Raw genomic sequence first — 20149 nt, forward strand, 5'->3', positions numbered from 1 at the left:
TGAGGGAACTGAGGCACAGAGAAGTTAAGTGACTTGCCCACAGTCACACAGGTGACAAGTGGCAGAGCTGGGATTCAAACTCATGAGCCCTGACTCCAAAGCCCGTGCTCTTTCCACTGCGCCACGCTGCTTCTCTAACGGCCACCCGGCAGACATAGGGCAGAGCTGGGATTAGAACCCAGGCCCGGACTCTAGCCAGTAGGCCACTCTCCCTTTCCACTCTTCCTCTTGCTTAACCTCTGAACTGCAGGAGGGGGATAATCATACTCCGGTGTGGGGGAGGCCTGCAAGAAGAGGGCCAAGGGGCAGAGAAACATTGTGGCCTCGTGGCGTAGTGGATAGAGCATCGGCCTGGCAGTCAGAGGGTCGTGAGTTCTAATCCCGGCTCCATCATTGGCTGCAGAGTGACCTTGGACAAGTCACTTCCCTTCCTCAGGGCCTCAGTTCCCCCCCTCTGAAAAATAGGGATTGAAACTGAGCCCCACGTGGGACAGGGGCTTGTGTCCAACCGATTTGCTGCTATAATAATGTTGGTATTGGTTAAGCGCTTACTACATGCAGAGCACCGTTCTAAGGGCTGGGGGAGATACAGGGGAATGAGGTGGTCCCACGTGAGGCTCACGTCTTCATCCCCATTTGACAGATGAGGGAACTGAGGCCCAGAGAAGTGAAGTGACTTGCCCACAGTCACACAGCTGACAAGGGGCAGAGTCGGGATAGATAAAATGCGATCTGCCCCGGCACTTTAGTACAGTGCCTGGCACATAGTAAGTGTTTATCGAATGCCACGATTATTATTATTGGTCTTACCATTGAAAGCGAATCGGCCTGGGACTCGGAAGGTCATGGGTTCTAATCCCCCTTCTGCCACTTGTCTGTGGTGTGACCTTGGGCAAGTGCCTTCACAGCTCTGTGCTTCAGTTCCCTCATCTGTAAAATGGGGATTAAGACTGTGAGTCCCACAAGGGACTCCGGAATCAACCCAATTTGCTTATATCCGTCACTTGTCAGCTGGGTGACTTTGGGTGAGTCACTTCTCTGGGCCTCAGTGACCTCATCTGGGAAATGGGGATGGAGACAGTGAGCCCCACGAGGGACAACCTGAGGACCTTGAATCCCCCCGGTGCTTAGAACAGTGCTTGGCACCTAGTAAGTGCTTAACACGTGCCATCATTATTATATCAGTGTGCTTAGGACAGAGCCTGGCTCAGAGTAAGCGCTGAACAAATCCTCCCATCATCATCCTCCTCCTCTCCACTCTAGACTGTGAGCAGGAAATGGCCCTACTTATTACCGTCCTCTCCCGAGCGCTTAGGACAGTGTTGCGCGCACGGTAAAGGCTCCACAAATACGACTGAAGGGAGGGAGGGAGGGAGGGAGACAGCGTGGCCCTGCGCACCACCGAGTCGGGGGCGCGGGTGGGGGGGCTAGAGCGCCCCCGGAGGACTTCCGGTCCCGCGCCCTATCGAGTGGGGGGGCTAGAGCGCCTCCGGTCGACTTCCGGTCCCGCGCCCTATCGAGCGCGGGGGCTAGAGCGCCTCCGGTCGACTTCCGGTCCTGCGCAGTGGTGCGGTCCTTCCTCCCCGCGGGTCGGCGGAGCCATGGCGCAGGCGGTGAACATCACGGAGCTGACGCTGCAGCAGCTGGAGCTGCTCAAGGGCCAGCTGGACCAGGTCGGACCCGTCCCCCTCGTCCATCGGTCACTGCTATAAAAATAATCATCACGGTGGTATTTGCTAAGCGCTTACTCTGTGCCGAGCACTGCTCTAAGCGCTGGGGCAGATCCAGGGTCATCAGGTGGTCCCACGGGAGGCTCCCAGGCTTCATCCCCATTTTGCAGATGAGGTCACTGAGCCCCCTAGAGTAAGAATGATAATGTTGGTGTCCGTTAAGCGCTTACTAGGTGCAGAGCACTGCTCTAAGCGCTGGGGGAGAGACAGGGTCATCAGGTGGTCCCACGTGAGGCTCCCAGGCTTCATCCCCATTTTCCAGATGAGGTCACCGAGGTCCAGAGAAGTGAAGTGACTCGCCCAAGGTCACACAGCTGACAAGTGGCAGAGCCGGGACTAATAACGATGGCGTTTGTTAAGCGCTTACTATGTGCCAAGCACTGTGCTAAGCGCTGGGGGAGCTACAAGGTGATGAGGTGGTGGTCCTCCCTCCCCCCCCCCCCCCATGGAGCTCACCGTCTTCATCCCCATTTTACAGATGAGAGGACTGAGACACAGAGAAGTGAAGTGACGAGCCCAAAGTTACACAGCTGGTAAGTGTGATGCAGCAGCCCCGGCCTAGTGGGTAGAGCACAGGCCCGGGAGTCAGAAGGTCATGGGTTCTAATCCCGGCTCTGCCACTTGTCTGCTGTGTGGCCCGGGGCAAGTCACTTCACTTCTCTGTGCCCCAGTTACCCCATCTGTAAAACGGGGATTAAGACTAAGAGCCCCAGGGGGGACTGGAACTGTGCCCGCCCCGATTTGCTTGTAATAATAATAGTAATAATGTTGATATTTGTTAAGTGCTTACTATGTGCCGAGCACTGTTCTAAGCGCTGGGGTAGACACAGGGGAATCGGGTTGTCCCACGTGGGGCTTGTATCTACCCCAGCGCTTAGTACGGGCCTGACAACACAGTAGTGCTTAATAAATACCACTATTATAAGAGGTAGAGCCGGGATTAGAACCCACGACCTCCGACTCCCAAGCCGGGACTTTTTCCACTAAGCCACGCTGCTTTTCTGGTAAACGCTTAACTAGTGTCATTGAAAAGAAAAGTATTCATCCTGATCAGCTCCTACCTACCCCAGCGCTTAGTACAGGGTTTGGCCCATAGTCAGTGCTTAATAAGTAGCACTTAAAAAAAAAAAAAAGCCCAAAACCCCGAGCTTATTGTTTTCATTCATTCATCAGTATTTATTGAGCGCTTACTATGGGCAGAGCACTGTCCTAAGCGCTTGGAATGTACAAATCGGCAACAGATAGAGTCTCTGCCCACCGACGGGCTTACCGTTTTCATGCCACCGGGTTTCCGCTCCCTCCCCCAGCCCCTGCCCTGTCGCCCGCTTCAGCGCTGCCCCCCACCCTCGGCCCTGCCTCGCCTAATCCCCACCTCCTCTCCGTCCCCAGGAGGTGGAGTTCCTGTCGTCGTCCATCGCCCAACTCAAGGTGGTCCAGACCAAGTACGTGGAGGCCAAGGACTGCCTGAGCGTGCTCAACGCCAGCAACAACGGTAACCACGAACGAGACGGCGACGGTCGTCGTCGATCGCGGGATCTGCCGGGCGCTCACCGTGCGCCGGGAGGGGGATCCGAGCAGACCCTGTCCCACGTGGGGCTCACGGTCTTCCTCCCCCTTTTACAGATGAACCAACTGAGGCAGAGAGAACTTAATAATCGTGGTGTTTGTTAAATGCGTATTAGGTGCTCGGGTACTGTACTCGTTTCCTCCCCCTTAGACTTGGAGAGCCGGGCGGAGAAGGGATGGTGTCCGATGTGCTCATAACAATCATGATGACCATGGTATTTGTTAAGCGCTTGCTATGCGCCAAGCACTGTTCTAAGTACTGGAATAGGTAAAAGTTAATCAGGTTGTCCCACGGGGAGCTCACCGTCTTCATCCCATTTTCCAGATGAGGTGACTAACTGAGGCACAGAGAAACTAAGCGACGTGCCCAAAGTCACACAGCCGGCAAGCGGCGGAGGCAGGATTAGAACCCACATCCTCTGACTCCCAAGCCCGGGCTCTTTCCACTAAGTCACCCCCGCGTCCAGGTGCCTGGCGGAGGACTGTAAGTCCTGCCCCCAAAATGCCAGGCTGGACTCGCTTAGAAAGTTCCGATGCCGCAAACCTCACCCCGTCCGTGCGTCCGTCTTTCTCTCTCCGCAGGGAAAGAACTGCTCGTTCCGCTGACCAGCTCCGTATCCTTTCCTCCAGCCACATTCCCTGCCCACAGCGAGCTTATAGTCTAGGAGTGGTGGGGAGATAGACGTTAATATGAATAAGTTATGGACACAAGTGGTTTGGGGACGGGAAGAGAGAGGGCAAATCAGGGTGACGCAGAAGGGAGAGGGAGAAGAGGAAAGGAGGGCTTAGTCAGGGAAGGCCTCCTGGAGGAGGTGGGCCTTTCATAAGAGTTTGAAGGGGGGGAGAGTTGGTTGGTCCTGAGAGCCCAGAGAGGAAAAGTCCCGCTCCCCACCACCAACTACATGGAAAGCAGATCCCGGAGGAAGGGGGCAGAGCCGGAGAGGGCGAGAAGGTCTGTGGGGGCATTTGTTCATCTCTCTCGTATTTATTGAGCGCTCACTGTGTGCAGAGCACGGTACTAAGGGCTTGAGAAAGGACAAGGCAACAATAAACAGACACATTCCCTGCCCACGGCGAGCTGACAGTCTAGAAGACGAGCTTAGGGGCTAGAGGGGAAGGTCTGGGGGGCAGGGCAGGGCTGGGCAGGCCGGGTGGAGAGGAGGGTCCTTGGGGAGGGTCCCGGGCCAGGCCGACCGCCGCCTTGACCTCGCCGCCCCTCCAGATGTACGTCCCGGGCCGACTGCAGGACGTGGGGCACGTGCTCATCGACGTGGGGACGGGCTACTACGTGGAGAAGGTGAGGGGGCCGGGCGGGGGCCGGGCCGCGGGCACCGGGAGGCGGGGGCCAGCGGGGACCGGCCCCACCGTTCCCTAGGCCTGACCCCGCCCTCCCTCGCAGTCGGCGGGCGACGCCAAGGATTTCTTCAAGAGGAAGATCGACTTTCTCACCAAGCAGATGGAGAAGATCCAGCCCGCGCTCCAGGAGAAGCACACAATGAAGCAGGGTGAGTGGGTCGGAACACGGGGCGGGGGGGGGGGGCCCACCTGTGTCTCTCCCGTCCTCCTCACCCCCCAAGAGGCACCTGAGTTCTAATCCCGGCTCCGTCGCCGGTCTGCTGTGTGACCCTGGGCGAGTCCCTTTGCTTCTCTGAGCCCCGGTTCCCTCAAGAAGCCCGGCTGAGTGGCTAGAGCCCGGGCTTGGGGTCGCAGGTTCTAATCCCGGCTCTGCCGCTCGTGTGCTGGGTGCCCTTGGGCGAGCCACTTAACTTCTCTGTGCCTCAGTGACCTCCTCTGTCAAATGGGGATGAAAACCCTGAGCCCCATGTGGGACAACCTGATGACCTTGTATCTCCCCCAGTGCTTAGAACAGTTCTTGGCACCCACTAAGCGCTTAACAATTACCATCATTATCTGTAAAATGGGGATGAAGACTGTGAGCCCCATGCGGGACAGGGACTGGGTTCGACCTGATCATTTTTTGTCAACAGCAGCACTTGAGAACGGTGCTTAGCACTTAGCGTTTAACCAATGCCCCAGTTGTTGTTATTAATTGAAGGGGAGGGGAAGAGACAGAGCCCCTGCCCTCAAGGAGCCATGGGGGGGGGGGCAACACACTCACCCTCACCCGGTACTGGGCACTGGGGAGGAACAGGAGGGTCTGTGGTCCCCCGGGCTTCACCTCGGCCCCCACCCGCCTCGCCCTCCCGCCGGGTTGTCCGCGTTGCGCCGACTCTCCCTTCGTGAGTCCCGTGTCTCCTGACGTCGTCCATCCTGCCTTCCCTCACCCCCCGCAGCTGTCATGGAGATGATGAGCCAGAAGATCCAGCAGCTGACGGCGTTAGGGGCCACGCAGGCTGGCACTGCCAAGGCCTGACCCGGCGGCCCGAGGACGGGGAGGAAGAAGAGGAGTCGTGGGGGGGGGGGGTGACGGGGCGGTGGGCCTGGCTGGGACATCGTGTACAGAGGGAATAAAGGTGCCAGCTGGACCGCGCCGGGTCTCTTCGTGCCTCAGTGGCGTTTACGGGGGGTGGCGGGGAACGGGGCAAGACCGTGGAGAATTGGTGCAGCCTAGTGGAATGAGCACCGGTGAGAGCCGTCATTAATGGGCATTCATTCATCCGAGCCTGGGTCTGGAAGCCGGAGGGATCTGGGTTCCAATCCCAGCTCCGTCACCTGTCTGCCGCGTGACCTCGGGCGAGTCACTGCGCTTCTCGGTCTCCGCTCCTCCCTCGCTCAGCTGGGGATTAAGATTGTGTGAGCCCCGCGTGGGCCGGGAATCGTTACGAAGCAGCGGAAGCTCGGGGACGTTACGAAGGAGCGGAAGCAACGCGGCTTAGAGGATGGAGCCGGGGCTCGGGAGTCTGAGGCTGTGGGTTCTAATCCCGGCTCTGCCCCTTTGTCAGCCGGCTGACCTCGGGCCAGTCACTTCACTTCTCTGGGCCTCGGTTCCCTCATCTGTCAAATGGGGGTGAGGACTGTGACCCCGTGGGGGACAGTCGGCTGTCCTCGTATCCACCCCGGCGCTTGGAGCAGTGCTTGGCACATAGTAAGTGCTTACCAAATACCCCTGCTGTTATAGTGAGCGCTTAACAGATGCTATCATCAAGCAGCATGCTCAGTGGCAAGAGCCCGGGCTTGGGAGTCAGAGGTCATGGGTTCGAATCCCCGCTCCGCTCGGCTGTGGGACTGTGGGCAAGTCACTTCACTTCTCTGTGCCTCAGTGACCTCATCTGTGAAATGGGGATGAAGACTGTGAGCCCCGCGTGGGGCGACCCGCTGACCTATCTCCCCCAGCGCTTAGAACAGCGCTCTGCACGTGGTAAGGGCTTAACAAATACCAGCATTAATCAATTATCATGAGAGGGAAGGTGTTGGCTACTTCTGTTGTGTGGTACCCTCCCGGAGAGCTCAGTACGGTGTTGCGCACGTAGTAAGCGTCGAGTGACCAGGTGTGAGGGGGCCACCTGGCGGCCCACAAAGGGGGGGCGGGGGCCGTGGCGCAGGTCACGTGGGCGGCGCGCGCGGCCCCGCGGGCTGCTGGGAAGGCGAGTCCCGCCCGGCCCCGGAAGCGCCCTGGCGTTCCATCCCTCCAGGGGGCTTCTTCGGCGCTCAGGGGGCGCGGGGCACTGTACTAAACGCCCAAGGGGGTTGGTGCTGGGGGTGAGGGTGGGAAGCCCCGGGGCGGGGCGGGGCGGCTGCCGCAGTCCGTTGCCGGGGGAACAAGCGCGGCCGGAAGTGGCTGGGGTGCGGCGGGTTCCCCTTTCCGGCCGGAACCCTCGGCCCCGGCCCGGGGGTTCCGGCCGGAAGTGGCTGGGGTGCGGCGGGTTCCCCTTCCGGCCGGAACCCTCGGCCCCGGCCCGGGGGTTCCGCATGGGCCTCCTCTTCCCTCGCCGCCTGGGCCTCCTGGTGCTCGACTTCCTGCGGCGGCGGCGGCGGCGGCGGTTTCCCGGCCGGGCCATGGCGCAGCCCCCGCGCCCCCGGATCGGCACCCACGACGGCACCTTCCACTGCGACGAGGCGCTGGCCTGCGCCCTCCTGCGCCTGCTGCCCGAGTACCGGGTACTGGGGGGGCCGGAGGGGGGGGAGGGGCGCGCATGCGCACGGGGAGAACCCCCCCCCCCCATGGGGGGAGTCATGGGTTCAAATCCCACTCTCGTCAGTCGCTTCACTTTTCTGGGCCTCAGTGACCTCGTCTGGAAAATGGGGATGAAGACGGGGAGCCCCACGCGGGACCATCTGATCACCTTGTATCCTCCCCAGCGCTTAGAACAGGGCCTTGCACATAGTAGGCGCTTAACAGGTGCCATAATCATGTTGGTATTTGTTAAGCGCTCACTGGGCGCAGAGCACTGTTCTAAGCGCTAGGCGAGATACAGGGTCATCGGGTTGCCCCACGTGAGGCTCACGGTGAAGCCCCATTTTACAGATGAGGGCACTGAGGCCCAGAGAAGTGAAGTGACTCGCCCACAGGCACACGACTGACGAGTGGCAGAGCCGGGATTCGAACCCCTGACCTCTGACTCCCAAGCCCGGGCTCTTGCCACTGAGCCCCATGCTTCTCTAATCACCATCATCATCCCCTAGGAGGAGGGAGAGAAGGGGGGGAGGGGGAGACCCCAGACCCCCCCCTCCGCGCTCCCCTCCTGCCCCTCCCCCCCGCCCTTGCTCCTAACCCTCCCCCCATACCCCTTTCCCTCCCCTTATGCCCCTGCCCCTCCCTTTTTGCCCCTCCCCTCTTGCCCCTGCCCCCCCCCCCCTTAGGAGGCGGAGATCGTGCGGACCCGGGACCCGGCGTTGCTGGCCCAGTGCGAGGTGGTGGTGGACGTGGGGGGCGAGTACGACCCCCAGAGCCACCGCTACGACCATCACCAGAGGTACCCGCGGCGCTCAGCGCTCACCGCAGCGTTCGTCGCAGCACCCGCCGGTCGCCGGACGCCGGCCAACGGGATCGGACGCGGCCCTGTCCCTCGCCGGGCCGACCCTCTCGGGCCCCGCTTTCCCGATGAAGGACCCGAGGCCCGGAGAAGCCAAGGGACTTGCCCGAGGTCACCCAGCAGATCGGGGGCGGAGCCGGGATTAGAACCCACGACCCCGGTCGTACACAACGCCCCCGCCACCCCGGGCCTCCCCGCCACAACCCAGAGAAGCAGCGTGGCTTAGGGGCGGGAGCCCGGCCTTGGGAGTCGGAGGACGTGGGTTCTAATCCCGCCTCCGCCGCCTGCCTGCCGGGTGACCTTGGGCAAGTCCCTTTACCCCTCTGGGCCTCAGTGACCTCACCTGGAAAATGGGGAATGATAGTAACGATGGTATTTGTTAAGCCCTTACGACGTGCAAAGCACTGGATTAAAACCGCGAGCCCCTCGGTGGGACAACCGGATTACTCTGTATCTACCCCAGCGCTTAGAACGGTGTTTGGCCCGTAGTAAACGCTTAATACCATCATTATCATTCGGTCGTATTTACCGAGCGCTCGCTGTGTGCAGAGCACTGTAGCAAGCGCTTGGAAAGTACAATTCGGTGACGGAGAGAGACAGCCCCGGCCCGACAGCAGGTTTGGCACACCCGCCCCTCCTCCCCGCCGTCGGACCGCCTCCCTCCCCCCTCCCCGGGGTGGGATGTCGCCCACCCGGGGGGTGCCCGGGAGCCAGGCGCCGTCCGCCTCACGCCCGTGCCCTCCCCAGGTCGTTCTCGGAGTCCATGTCCTCGCTGCGCCCGGGCAAGCCGTGGAGGACCCGCCTCAGCAGCGCCGGCCTCGTCTACCTGCACTTCGGGCCGCGCATCCTGGCCCAGCTCCTCGGGCCCCAGGACGACCCCGCCACCGTCGACGCCATCTACGACCAGGCAGGTGGGGAGGGGGGCCGCAGACGCGGCGTCCGGGGGCCCTTCCGCTGGCCACGCCGCCCAGCCCGAGGAGACCGAGCCTCCGTCCGTCCTGGTCCCGGGTCCTCCCCCGTAAGGATGATTACGGTGGCTACCCGCTGAGCGCTCACTACGTGCCGGGAACCGTACTAAGCGCCGGGGTGGGTCCAAGGGAATCGGGTGGGACTCGGTCCCGGTCTCCTTCCCCGTTTTCCAGATGAGGGAACCGAGGCCCAGAGGAGCGGAGGGAGTCGCCCGAGGTCACGCACGGCAGACACGTGGCGGAGCCGGGATTAGAACCCGGGTCCTTCTGCCTCCCGGGCTCTATCAGCGTCCTCCCCCCGCGGAGCACCCCCCCCCGCGGACGTCCGGCCACCCCGTGACCCTCTTCCCCCTCGCCCCCAGGTGTACGAGAACTTTGTGGAGGAGGTGGACGCGGTGGACAACGGGGTGGCGCAGTGGGAGGGGGCGGGGGAGCCGCTCTATAAGGTGACGACCAACCTGAGCGCCCGCGTGGCCCGCCTCAACCCGCGCTGGAACGACCCGGACCGCGACGCCCAGGCGATGTTCCACCGGGCCGTGGAGTTGGTCGGCGACGAGTTCCTGCAGAGAGTGGATTTCTACCGGCACAGCTGGCTGCCCGCCGGGGCGCTGGTCAAGGCGGCGCTGGCCGGGCGGTTCCAGGTGCGAGGCCGGGGGAGGGGAAGGGGGCGGGGAGCGGGGGGGGGCGGGCGCGGCCGGGCCCGGCCCCCACCGTCCGGCCCGCCCGCGCAGGTGGACCCCAGCGGCCGGGTGCTGGAGCTGGCCAAGGGCGGCTGCCCGTGGAAGGAGCACCTGTTCCGGCTGGAGCCCGGCCTCGACCCCCCGCGGAAGCTGGACTTCGTCATCTTCCCCGACCGGAACGGGCAGTGGCGGGTGCAGTGTGTGCCCGAGAACCCCCAGTCCTTCCGGAGCCGGTGAGCCCCCCCGCCGACCCTCGCCATCCCCGTCCCCCGAGGGGCCCCCTCTCCCCGTGAGCCTCGGGCGAGGATCCCCCCCACCCCCGCTCCGGCCGCCAGTGGACGGGAGGTCCCGCCGTTGCCCGCGAGTCCCCCTTGGGTTTTTTAAGCTCTCTGTGCCGGGACAGAGAAGCAGCGGGGCTTAGCGGAGAGAACCCGGGCTTGGCAGTCCGAGGTCGTGGGTTCTAATCCCGGCTCTGCCCCTTTGTCAGCTGGGTGACTTTGGGCAAGTCACTTCACTGGGCCTCGGTTCCCTCCTCTGTAAAATGGGGGCGAAGATCGTGAGCCCCACGTGGGACAACCTGAGGACCTTGTAGCTACCCCAGGGCTGAGAAGAACAGGGCTTGGCACATAGTGAGCGCTTGCCAAATACCGTCTTTAAGCAGCGTTCTAAGCGCTTGGGGTAGGTGCAGGATCGTCAGGTCGAAGGCGGTCCCCGTCCCCCCCGCGAAGTGAGCTTCCGGTGAGACCGCCCCTTCCTCCGTCCACCGGTGAATCTCCCCCCGCCCCCTCTGAACCGTGCCCGTGTCCCTCCCCTCCCCGCAGGCTGCCGCTGCCCGAGGCCTGGCGGGGCCTGCGGGACGACGCCCTGAGCGAGGCGAGCGGGATCCCCGGCTGCTTGTTCGCCCACGCCAACGGCTTCATCGGCGGCCACCGCACCCGCCGAGGGGCCCTGGACATGGCCCGGGCCGCCCTGGCCCAACGCCCCGAGCCCCCGCCCCAATAAACCCGCCGGCCGCCCGGTCCTGGGTCCGTGCGTACGCGTGACGTCTGGGGCTCCCCTCCCCCCCCCCCCCCCCCCCCGCACCAGGCGGACGGAGTCGCGGAGCGGGGGCCGAGCGAGCCGTTTATTCGGGGGCCGGGGTCTGCGTGGGGAGGGCCCAGGGGGCGGGGCCGGGGGCCGTCTCGGAGAAGAGGGGGCCGGCGGGGGTGGAGCCGCCCCCGGCCGGGGGTTCCTGGGTCCGGACCAGAGCGGGGCTGAACCGGGGGAACTGGGCGTTGACGAAGTAGAGGGGGACGTGGGCCACGCGGCCGGACGACCAGCACTGCGGAGGGGAGGGGAGGGTCAGCGTCCCACTGCGGTCACCCCGCTCCCCTCGGCCCCCTCCTCCCCGCCCCACGGGACCCCGAGACTCTCACCACGCTCAGCAGAGCCCCTTTCCTGAAGGCCGGGTGGAAGGCGATGATTTGGGGCCAGGCCCCCTCCTCGCCCTGGATGAAGCCACTGAGGCCCGGGAAGCGGGGAGATCGGTCAAGATCCGGCCTGGGCCCAGGACCCCTCCCTCCCTCCCTCCCTCCCTCCCTCCCTCCCAGCCTCAGTGACGTGGGGTGTAGGGGAGGGGACACGGACGCGTACCAGGGCAGCAGCTCAAACACTGGGGTGTTGCGGGTGCGGAAGAGGAGGATGAGGGGCCGACCATCCTGGACCGCCGGGGTGCCTGGGAGGCAGATTTGGGGGGAGGTGGGCGGGTCAGAGGAGGGGACCCCCGGGTCCCTCGATTTCTCCCCTCCCTCCGCCCACCTCCCCCGGCCCCGGTACCTTTGACGAGCACGGCCAGCCGCTCCCCGCTGGGGTCCCACACCACGGACAGGACTTCCCCGCCCAGCCTGCCGACGAGAGCGCGCCGTCGGGCGGGCGGGCGGGCGGGGCCCCTCGCCTCCCGTCCGGCTCGGCCCCGCCGCCCCCGTCCCCCCCACCGGGCCCGGTCCACCCTCACCTCTCCTCCCGGGCCCCGGTCCACACCGCCGTCTCGGACAGGTCCGCCACGATCGTCGCCGTCTCCGACCCCCCGACCTGGCCCCGTGCCTCCCCTGGGGCGGGGGGGATGGGGACGGGACGGTCAGGGCAGCCGCCACCCCCGCGGGTCCTCCCGGGCCCCTCGTGCCCCCGCGCCGCCCGGCCCCTACCCGCCCCGCGTCACCCTGCCCCGACTGCTCCGCTCCTGGTGCTCACGGTTTTCCCCCCAGTATGGGTCCGCCCCACCCCCTTCCCGTCCACCCCCCGCCCCACACCCTTCACACGCCGGTCGCCCCCCAGCCCCACGCACCGGTCGGCTCGGGGAAGGTGAGGGAGTAGAGGAGCGGCTCCCCCAGGACGGCGAACAGCAGCCGACGTCCGTCGGGACTCCAGCAGGCCGTCTGGGGGCGGGGCGGTGGACCCAGAGGTCAGCGGAGGGTCCGCGCGGGGGGCGCCGGCCCGCCCCGGCCCCACCGGCCCCCCCCCTCCCCGCCCCTACCTGGCAGCGGCCGGTCAGCGTGGGCCAGCGTTCGTACGTCCACATCGTGGTGTCCCACACCCTGCGCGGGGACGGGAGGGGGGACGACGCCATCAGCGGGGGACGGGCCGCGCGGCGGGCACCGCCGCCCCCGCCCCGGCCGCCCCCCTCCCGCCCCCGGTCCCTGGCACTCACCGGAAGACGGGGGCGGGGGTGGCGGCCAGGACCTTGCTGCCGTCGGGCGACCAGAGCAGCTGGGTGACCCCGCCCCCGCCCCGCACCCGGGGCAGCGCCAGCCGGCTCTCCGTGGCCACGTCCCACACCTGCCCAAGGCCGCCGAGGCGGGGAACGGGAGGTTGGACGGGGGGCGGCGGGCGGGGAGTCCGACGGGGAGAAGGCATTCCGGACACCGGCGGGGTCGCAGATGGACGGATTGGGCCGGGCCCGGGAAGGTGACCCAGAGAGAGGGCAGACTCGCAGGCGGACAAGAGACGCACGGGCCCCCCTCCCGGGTGGCGGGGCGAGGGGCGCGGGGCGGACGGACACGCACCAGCACGGCGGCGTCCGCGGGCGAGGCGGACAGCAGTCTCCCCCCGCTGGGGGCCCAGGCCAGGCTGGTGACGGGCGAGTGTCCGGGGTGAGACAGGACCTGGGCGCAGCCGGATGAGGGGCTGCGGGGACGGGCAGGCTTAGGCTCGGGAGCCCGGGGCCCCGCCCCCCGCCCGGGGCCCGACTCCGCCGCCGAGGACTGACCGTGTGGCCAGGGCGCCGGGGTCCAGGGTCCAGAGAAGGATGCAGCTGTGGCAGCCGACGGCCAGGACGGAGGCGCTGAGCGGCTTCCAGGCCAGGGCGGACACGGCCCGCTGGAGCCGGTGTTTCAGGTGCGGGATCGTCGGGCTGCCGGGGGAGGACGGTGGTCAACGTCCCCGTCCGCCCCCGGGCCCCGCTCCCCCCATCCTCCCCTCACCTGTTGCTGTTGTAGACGCGGACGGAGTCATCCAAGAGGGCGATGGCGAACTTGTTGGTGTGAGGGTGCCAGGCGAAGGCCCGGATGGGGCCGCCGCTCCTGGGGGCCGGGGCGAGGCGTGAGGGGGCTTGAGGTGGACTGCCCACCACCCCGGCGAAACGCAACCGTCGCGGGGCGAGAGGGCCCCCGTCCCCCAACCCGTCACTCACCAGTCGGTGACCCGGGCGAACTCGGCGATCAGATCCTCGCTCCGCAGCTGGGGGTGGGGCGAGGGGGGAGGAGCACAGCGGGGGGCCGGGTCGGGCGGGAGGGGACGGGACCACCCGGGCCGGGAGACCTCTTCAACCCCCCGGGGTTTCAGTGCCCCTCCCTCCCCGGCCCCCCCACCGCGGCCCAGAGGGGGTCCCGCCCACCCCGGCGTCGGGGACGCGCCCCCGGGCACAAGCTCACCGACAGGTGCGGGAAGAGGGAGCCGTGGAGAGAGAGTGCCCACTGGCACAGGGTCAGGGCCCAGCTGGAGGCCGTCCTCACCCAGTCGAAAACTGCCGGGGGAGCGGGGGGTGAGGGCAAGAGCCGGGGGCGAGGGCGGCGGAGGCCGCCCGAACGGTCCGCTGGGCACCGGGGACAGGCGGCACATCGACTCACCCTCCTCCTCCTCCGATTCCGCGATCTCGCTCAGCACCCCCGACAGTCCCGCGTCGCGCCTGCGGGAGGGAAAGGTGGTGAACCCCGGCACCCTCGTCCCCCGCCTGCCTCCCCCCCCCGACCCTTTTTCTTCTTCCCCGAGCGCTTACTGCGTGCCGGCCACCGCACTAAGCGCCGGGGGTGGATACAAGCCGACCGGATCGGACCCAATCCCCGTCCCGCACGGGGTTGCCAGTCTTCATCCCCATTTTACAGATGAAGGAACTGGCCTGGCCGGCCTCCCCGGGCTCCCCGGCCGCCCCCGGCTCACCAGGCGCAGACGCATCGCTTCCAGACGCCCTCGCGGTGGTGGATGAAGGCGGCTCGGGCCCCCGGCTCCGTGCGGCCGGGGCCTCTGCTCAGCTCCTTCCCCGGGCTCACCACGGGCAGGTTGATCCACTGCGGAACGGGAAGGGGCACCGGGGACCGTAATAAGGACCGTGGTGTTCGTTGAGCGCTTACCGATCATTCATTCAGTAGTATTTATTGAGCGCTCACCGTGTGCTGAGCACTGTACTAAGCGCTTGCAGTGGACGGTTCGGCAACAGATGGAGACAATCCCTGCCCAGGGATGGGCTTACAGTCTAATCGGGAATAATAATAATAATGTTGGTATTCGTTAAGCGCTTACTAGGTGCAGAGCACTGTTCTAAAGGCTAGGGGAGATACAGGGTCATCAGGTTGTCCCACGTGAGGCTCACAGTTAATCCCCATTTTACAGATGAGGTAACTGAGGCCCAGAGAAGTGAAGTGACTCGTCCACGGTCACACAGCTGACACGTGGCGGAGGCGGGATTCGAACCCTTGACCTCCGCCTCCCAAGCCCGGGCTCTTTCCACCGAGCCACGCTGCTTATCGTGTGCCGGGCGCTGTACTAAGCGGCGGGGTGGATACAGACCAACCGGTTCGTCCCCCGTGGGGCTCGCGGCGTCAATCGCCATTTTCCAGATGAGGTCACTGAGGCCTCAGAGAAGTAAAGTGACCTCCCCAAGGTCACCCAGCGGACGAGTGGTGGAGCTGGGATTAGAACCCAGGTCCTCTGAGTCCCAGCCCCCGGGGGCAGGGGGCAAGGGGCTCCCTCACCCGCTCCTCCCTGCCCACCCCACCCATGTCTCTCCCCTGGTTCCTGCCGGCCCCGCCCCCTCCCCTGCTGGCCAAGCGTTTAGCACAGTGCTCTACACTCTGTAAACGCTGAATCCCGGCTCCGCCACTCGTCTGCCGTGTGACCTTGGCCAAGTCCGTGGCTCGGTGGCGAGAGCCCGGGCTTGGGAGTCAGAGGTCACGGGTTCGAATCCCGGCTCTGCCCCATGTCAGCTGGGTGACTGGGGGCCAGTCGCTTCACTTCTCTGGGCCTCAGTTCCCTCATCTGTCAAATGGGGATGAAGACTGGGCGCCTCACGGGGGCCCACCTGAGGACCCCGTATCTCCCCCAGCGCTTAGAACAGTGCTCTGCACAGAGTAAGCGCTTAACCAATACCAACAGGATTATTACTTCTCGGGCCTCAGTTCCCTCATCTGCAAAATGGGCCTGGAAACTGTGAGCCCCACGTGGGACCGGGACTGCGTCCAGCCCGACTGGCTTGTCTCCACCCCAGCGCTCAGTACAGTGCGTGGCGCATAGTAAGCGCTTAACAAATACCATTATGATGATTATTATTAATAACGGCAATTGAATTGAGTCGAATAAACGGCCCCGCCCTCCCTGCTGACCCCGCCCCCTGCTGACCCCGCCCCTCCTTTTCCTGGCCCCGCCCACTTCGCCCTCTGGCTCCGCCCACTTCCGCCCCCCGGCCACTTCCGGTCCCCCCCTCCCCCGACGGACCTGTCCCCGGAAGTGAGGGGGCGGGCTCTCGTAGTCGCGTCCGGTGACCAGCTCGTTGTTGTGCTCGTAGAGGGTGACCTGTCCGCGCGGGGGCGGCGGCGGGAACGGGCCCAGGGTGCCCATGGCGGGCCGGAGCGGAGCGGAGCGGCGCGGCGGGGGCCCGGGCCCGGGCCTGAGGCGGGCGGCCTTGGCGGTTGAGTTTGGCGCGGCCGACGGATCGCCGCTCGGGACACGCGCCGCCGCCCACGCCGACTCCGCGAGGATGGGGGGCGGGGGCGGGGGCGGGGACGGACGGCGCATGCGTCCTCCTCCGCCCGCTCGCGCGCCCCCTGGCGGCCGAGGAGGGGCGGGCCCAGGCGGGGCGCGGCCCCGATTAAAGGGGAAGGCACCTGTGCTAAGACACCTCCGTTCCCTCCTCTCTAAAATGGCATTAGTCAGCCTGGCTCCGTGGCAAGAGCCCGGGCTGGGGAGTCCGAGGTCATGGGTTCCAATCCTGCCTCCGCCCCTGGGCAGCTGGGTGACTGTGGGCCAGTCACTTCACTGGGCCTCAGAGGCCTCATCTGGAAAATGGGGATGAAGACGGGGAGCCTCACGTGGGACCACCTGATGACCCCGGATCTACCCCAGCGCTTAGAACGGTGCTCGGCGCTTCACAAATGCCAACATTATTGAAGAGCCCGGGCTGGGGAGTCAGAGGTCGTGGGTTCTAATCCTGGCTCCACCACTGGGCAGCTGGGTGACCTTGGGCAAGTCGCTTCTTCTGGGCCTCAGTGACCTCCTCTGTCAAATGGGGATGAAGACTGGGAGCCCCACGGGGGACCACCTGATGACCTTGTATCAAGTACCCCCAGCACTTGGAACAGTGCCCTGCACATAGTAAGCGCTAAAGAAATGCGCTTCTATTATTTTTATTTATTATATTATTCTATTATTATTTATAAGTAGGACTGTGAGCCCCACGTGGGACCACCTGATTACCTCATATCCTCTCCAGCGCTTAGAACAGTGCTTTGCACATAGTAAGCGCTTAGATGCCATCATTATTATCATTATTATTGGGCCATGCTGCTTCTGAAACGTCAGGACAGACACAGTCCCCATTCCACACAGCGTTTGCAGTCTGATTAAGAGGGAGGATGGGCCTTGAAGCCCCATTTTAATAATAATAATGTTGGTATTGGTTAAGCACTTACTAGGTGCAGAGCACTGTTCTAAGCCCTGGGGGAGATACAGGTTGTCCCATGTGAGGCTCACAGTCTTAATCCCCATTTTATAGATGAGGGAACTGAGGCACAGAGGAAGTGAAGTGACTTGCCCACAGTCACACAACTGACAAGTGGCGGAGCAGGGATTCGAACCCACGACCTCTGACTCCCAAGCCCGGGCTCTTTCCGCTGAGCCACGCAGCTTCTCATTTTACACGAGGGAACCGAGGCACGGAGAAGCTAGTGACTCGCCCAAGGTCTCCCAGCCAGGCACGTGGCAGAGCCGGGATGAGAGGCCCCCGTCCTCTGGCTTCCCGGCCCTTCCCGCCGGACCGGGCTGCACCTCGCCTTATTCGGTCGTATTTAGTGAGCGCTTCCTGGACGCAGAGCGCTGTACAGAGAAGCGGCGTGGCTCAGTGGAAAGAGCCTGGGCTTAGGACTCAGAGGTTGTGGGTTCTAATGCCGCCACCGGGCAGCTGGGTGACTGTGGGCACGTCACCTCACTTCTCGGTGCCTCAGTTCCCTCATCTGTCAAATGGGGATGAAGACTGAGCCTCAAGGGGGACAAACATTACCCTGTACTTCCCCCAGCGCTTAGAACGGTGCTCGGCACATAGTAAGCGCTTACCAAATACCAACATTATTATTACTAAGCGCTCGGGAGAGCCCAGTGCGGCGATAATGGGACCCGTTCCCTGCCCACGACGAGGTTACAGCCTAGAGGAGGGGGGCTTAGTGCCCTCTGGCCCCTCGACCTGGGGTGTCGTGTCGGGGGATGGGGTGGTTGCAAAGGCCCCCCGTCTCTTGGGGTGAGGGGCGTCATCCGCCCCCGGCCCCGGCTTCCTAACCAGGCGCATATGGCCCAGCCCCCCCCCCCAACCCCTCGCCCACCGCCCACCCCCGGCCTGTGTGTCCCGGATGAGGCCTCTGCCGTTTGAGGCGGTTTTTATCTCCCACAAACCAACAAAACCCCAAACGGGGCCTGGGCAAGATGAAAGGGTCTGGGGGAGGGGCGGCCAGACCCTGGGGGGTCCCGAGGAGCCGAGTCTGGGGGGAAGGAGCCGGGGGGAGGGGGTAGGAGGGCTCCCCCCACTCCGGGGTAAGGCCCTGCCGCCCCCCACCACGAGGAGGAGGGCAGCCCCCCGCCCCCAGCCCCCTGATGTGATTTCCCCTCTCCCATTCCTCATCCCTTCAAAGCCCCTTTGATCCCGAGGCGTCCCCCCCACCTCCCCGGGACACTTCACACCTGGGGGGTCTTGGTGGGGGGAGGAGGGGAGGGGGCTCCATCCTTCCCTGCCCCAGCCCCCTCCGAGGAGGGGCGAGGCTGAGCGGTGCCCGCTTTGGGGGCGGGGGGCGGGCCGGGCACTGAGGAGGGGTCGCACAAAGCCCCATTGTGGGGCGCACCGTGGGGACAGAGCGCAGCTTTGTCCGGCCGACTGGGAGGGCGGAGACCGCCCGGTGCCAGACCCCGTGGGGCGGGGAAATGCCATCAGATGGGACCAGGCCCTCCCCACCCCCCCAGCTCATGGTCTTTCCAGCTGGGACGCCCCCCCCCTCCCCAAAATGGCAGTCTGATCTAATGCCACTTGGTCCGCCGTGACCTTGGGCAGGCCACTTCACTTCTCTGGGCCTCAGTGACCTCATCTGGAAAATGGGGATAAGGTGGTCAGCCCCACCTGGGCCATCCTGATTACCTTGTGTCGACCCCGTCATTATTATTATTATTGTTATTAATAATGTTGGTATTTGTTGAGCGCTTCCTAGGTGCCGAGCACTGTTCTATTTCCAGCGCATAGGACCCGGGCCTGGGAGGCAGAAGGACCCCAGGTTCTAATCTAATCGAGAAGCAGCGTGGCGCAGTGGAAAAGAGCACGGGCTTTGGAGTCAGGGCTCATGAGTTCGAATCCCAGCTCTGCCACTTGTCAGCTGTGTGACTGTGGGCAAGTCACTTAACTTCTCTGTGCCTCAGTTCCCTCATCTGTAAAATGGGGATGAAGATGTGAGCCCCACGTGGGACAACCTGATTCCCCTGTGTTTACCCCAGTGCTTAGAACAGTGCTCGGCACATAGTAAGCGCTTAACAAATACCAACATTATTATCCCTGTTCTGCCCCTTTTTTAACGTGGCATTAAGCACTTACTGGGCCAGACACTGTACTGAGCGCTGAGGTAGATGATAATAGTGGTCATTATGGTATTTGTTTAGCGCTTACTATGTGGGGCACTGTACTAAGATCTGGGGTGGATCGAAGCCGATCGGGTTGGGCGCAGTCCCCGTCCCCCGTGGGGCTCACGGTCCCCATCCCCATTTTCCAGATGAGGTCACTGAGGCCCAGAGAAGTGAAGTGACCGCCCCAAGGTCATAAGGCGGACGAGTGGCACGAGATCACACTGTGAGAGTGGAGAGACTCTCTCCGGCGTGTCTCTGGGCCAATGTGCGTCTCCCCCCCGCGTCAGGGGGAGCTGCGATTGATTTGATTTGGAGTTGGGGGGCAGGGTCGTGTTCAAACGTCCGTAAAAAGGGGTCCCCCGACCCCTCCTCCCAAAGGGACGCGATCTCAAATTAGACTTTGATTTATTAAATTAAAAAAAAACCAACCCTAAACAAAAATGACTCCTCCAGGCTACGACCCTGCCCAAGGGGGGGCAGGGAAAGGAGATCTCCCCTCCTCCCCCCACGGTGGAGACCTGAACCCGGGGTGAGGGAGGGGGTCAATGTGGAGGCCGGAGGGGGCCGGGGGCGACGGGGGAGTCCATCCAAAGTCAAACGGGAGGCTCCCAAGGCACGGAACGGCGTGGAAAGTCACGTTTGAGGCATGGAGAGTCCCCTCCTCGGGGCTCCGGCTTCGGACCCCCCACTCCCCCGGCAGTTCTGGGGCTCCTGCCCGGGTCACCCCCTCTTTCTTCTTTTCGGAAAGAGCCGCCACCCTCCCCCCCAAACTGTTCCACCTGGGCCTTGTGCGGCCCAAGAGGGGCCACCTGGCCCTGGCGGTCCCGGTGTGCGGAGGGGGTGGTCAGGGGGTGACTGCAGTCCGAGGGACCCCTCCCCACTAACGGGGAGGACCCCCCCCCAGGGCTTTTGTGGGGGAGAGGCACCAGCCG

At 64.3% G+C, this 20149-nt stretch overlaps 3 protein-coding genes across 3 annotated transcripts; 2 read left to right on the forward strand and 1 right to left on the reverse strand.

Annotated features, from left to right (window-relative positions):
- The first annotated feature begins 1555 nt into the window (after positions 1-1555).
- On the forward strand, positions 1556-5787 carry PFDN5 (prefoldin subunit 5). The gene is made up of 6 exons (XM_029072844.2): positions 1556-1673; positions 3120-3222; positions 3879-3910; positions 4519-4593; positions 4696-4801; positions 5591-5787. The coding sequence occupies exons 1-6, from the start codon at positions 1602-1604 to the stop codon at positions 5668-5670; spliced, it is 468 nt and encodes a 155-aa protein (XP_028928677.1). The 5' UTR covers positions 1556-1601; the 3' UTR covers positions 5671-5787.
- Positions 5788-7138: 1351 nt separating this feature from the next.
- MYG1 (MYG1 exonuclease) lies at positions 7139-10918 on the forward strand. Its single transcript, XM_029074200.2, has 6 exons — positions 7139-7355; positions 8058-8170; positions 8978-9137; positions 9561-9839; positions 9930-10111; positions 10700-10918. Exons 1-6 carry the CDS (start codon positions 7167-7169, stop codon positions 10878-10880), a joined length of 1104 nt encoding a protein of 367 aa, XP_028930033.1. The 5' UTR covers positions 7139-7166; the 3' UTR covers positions 10881-10918.
- Positions 10919-10981: 63 nt separating this feature from the next.
- AAAS (aladin WD repeat nucleoporin) lies at positions 10982-16103 on the reverse strand. The gene is made up of 16 exons (XM_029074199.2): positions 15843-16103; positions 14292-14419; positions 13982-14040; positions 13787-13878; positions 13546-13592; positions 13337-13435; positions 13123-13266; positions 12920-13040; positions 12565-12692; positions 12391-12451; positions 12202-12292; positions 11872-11965; positions 11694-11761; positions 11511-11592; positions 11294-11378; positions 10982-11199 (listed from the first exon to the last, which is right to left on the reverse strand). The coding sequence occupies exons 1-16, from the start codon at positions 15963-15965 to the stop codon at positions 11002-11004; spliced, it is 1620 nt and encodes a 539-aa protein (XP_028930032.1). The 5' UTR covers positions 15966-16103; the 3' UTR covers positions 10982-11001.
- Positions 16104-20149: the final 4046 nt, after the last annotated feature.

The sequence above is a fragment of the Ornithorhynchus anatinus genome, chromosome 10 (assembly GCF_004115215.2).
Source record: "Ornithorhynchus anatinus isolate Pmale09 chromosome 10, mOrnAna1.pri.v4, whole genome shotgun sequence".
Classification (NCBI taxonomy): Eukaryota; Metazoa; Chordata; class Mammalia; order Monotremata; family Ornithorhynchidae; genus Ornithorhynchus; species Ornithorhynchus anatinus.

What these genes read in the sequence shown, in the direction of transcription:
- PFDN5 (XM_029072844.2), top strand. Translation starts at nt 1,602, where the DNA reads ATGGCGCAGGCGGTGAACATCACGGAGCTGACGCTGCAGCAGCTGGAG. An exon ending in TCAAGGGCCAGCTGGACCAG is followed by an intron (nt 1,674 to 3,119) that starts GTCGGACCCGTC and finishes CTCCGTCCCCAG; the next exon opens with GAGGTGGAGTTCCTGTCGTC. An exon ending in CGGGCTACTACGTGGAGAAG is followed by an intron (nt 4,594 to 4,695) that starts GTGAGGGGGCCG and finishes CCTCCCTCGCAG; the next exon opens with TCGGCGGGCGACGCCAAGGA.
- AAAS (XM_029074199.2), bottom strand. Translation starts at nt 15,965, where the DNA reads ATGGGCACCCTGGGCCCGTTCCCGCCGCCGCCCCCGCGCGGACAGGTC. An exon ending in CCCGGCGCCCTGGCCACACG is followed by an intron (nt 13,041 to 13,122) that starts GTCAGTCCTCGG and finishes CCGTCCCCGCAG; the next exon opens with CCCCTCATCCGGCTGCGCCC. An exon ending in AAGGGGCTCTGCTGAGCGTG is followed by an intron (nt 11,200 to 11,293) that starts GTGAGAGTCTCG and finishes TCCCCTCCGCAG; the next exon opens with TGCTGGTCGTCCGGCCGCGT.
- MYG1 (XM_029074200.2), top strand. Translation starts at nt 7,167, where the DNA reads ATGGGCCTCCTCTTCCCTCGCCGCCTGGGCCTCCTGGTGCTCGACTTC. An exon ending in TCGACGCCATCTACGACCAG is followed by an intron (nt 9,138 to 9,560) that starts GCAGGTGGGGAG and finishes CCTCGCCCCCAG; the next exon opens with GTGTACGAGAACTTTGTGGA. An exon ending in CGCTGGCCGGGCGGTTCCAG is followed by an intron (nt 9,840 to 9,929) that starts GTGCGAGGCCGG and finishes CCGCCCGCGCAG; the next exon opens with GTGGACCCCAGCGGCCGGGT.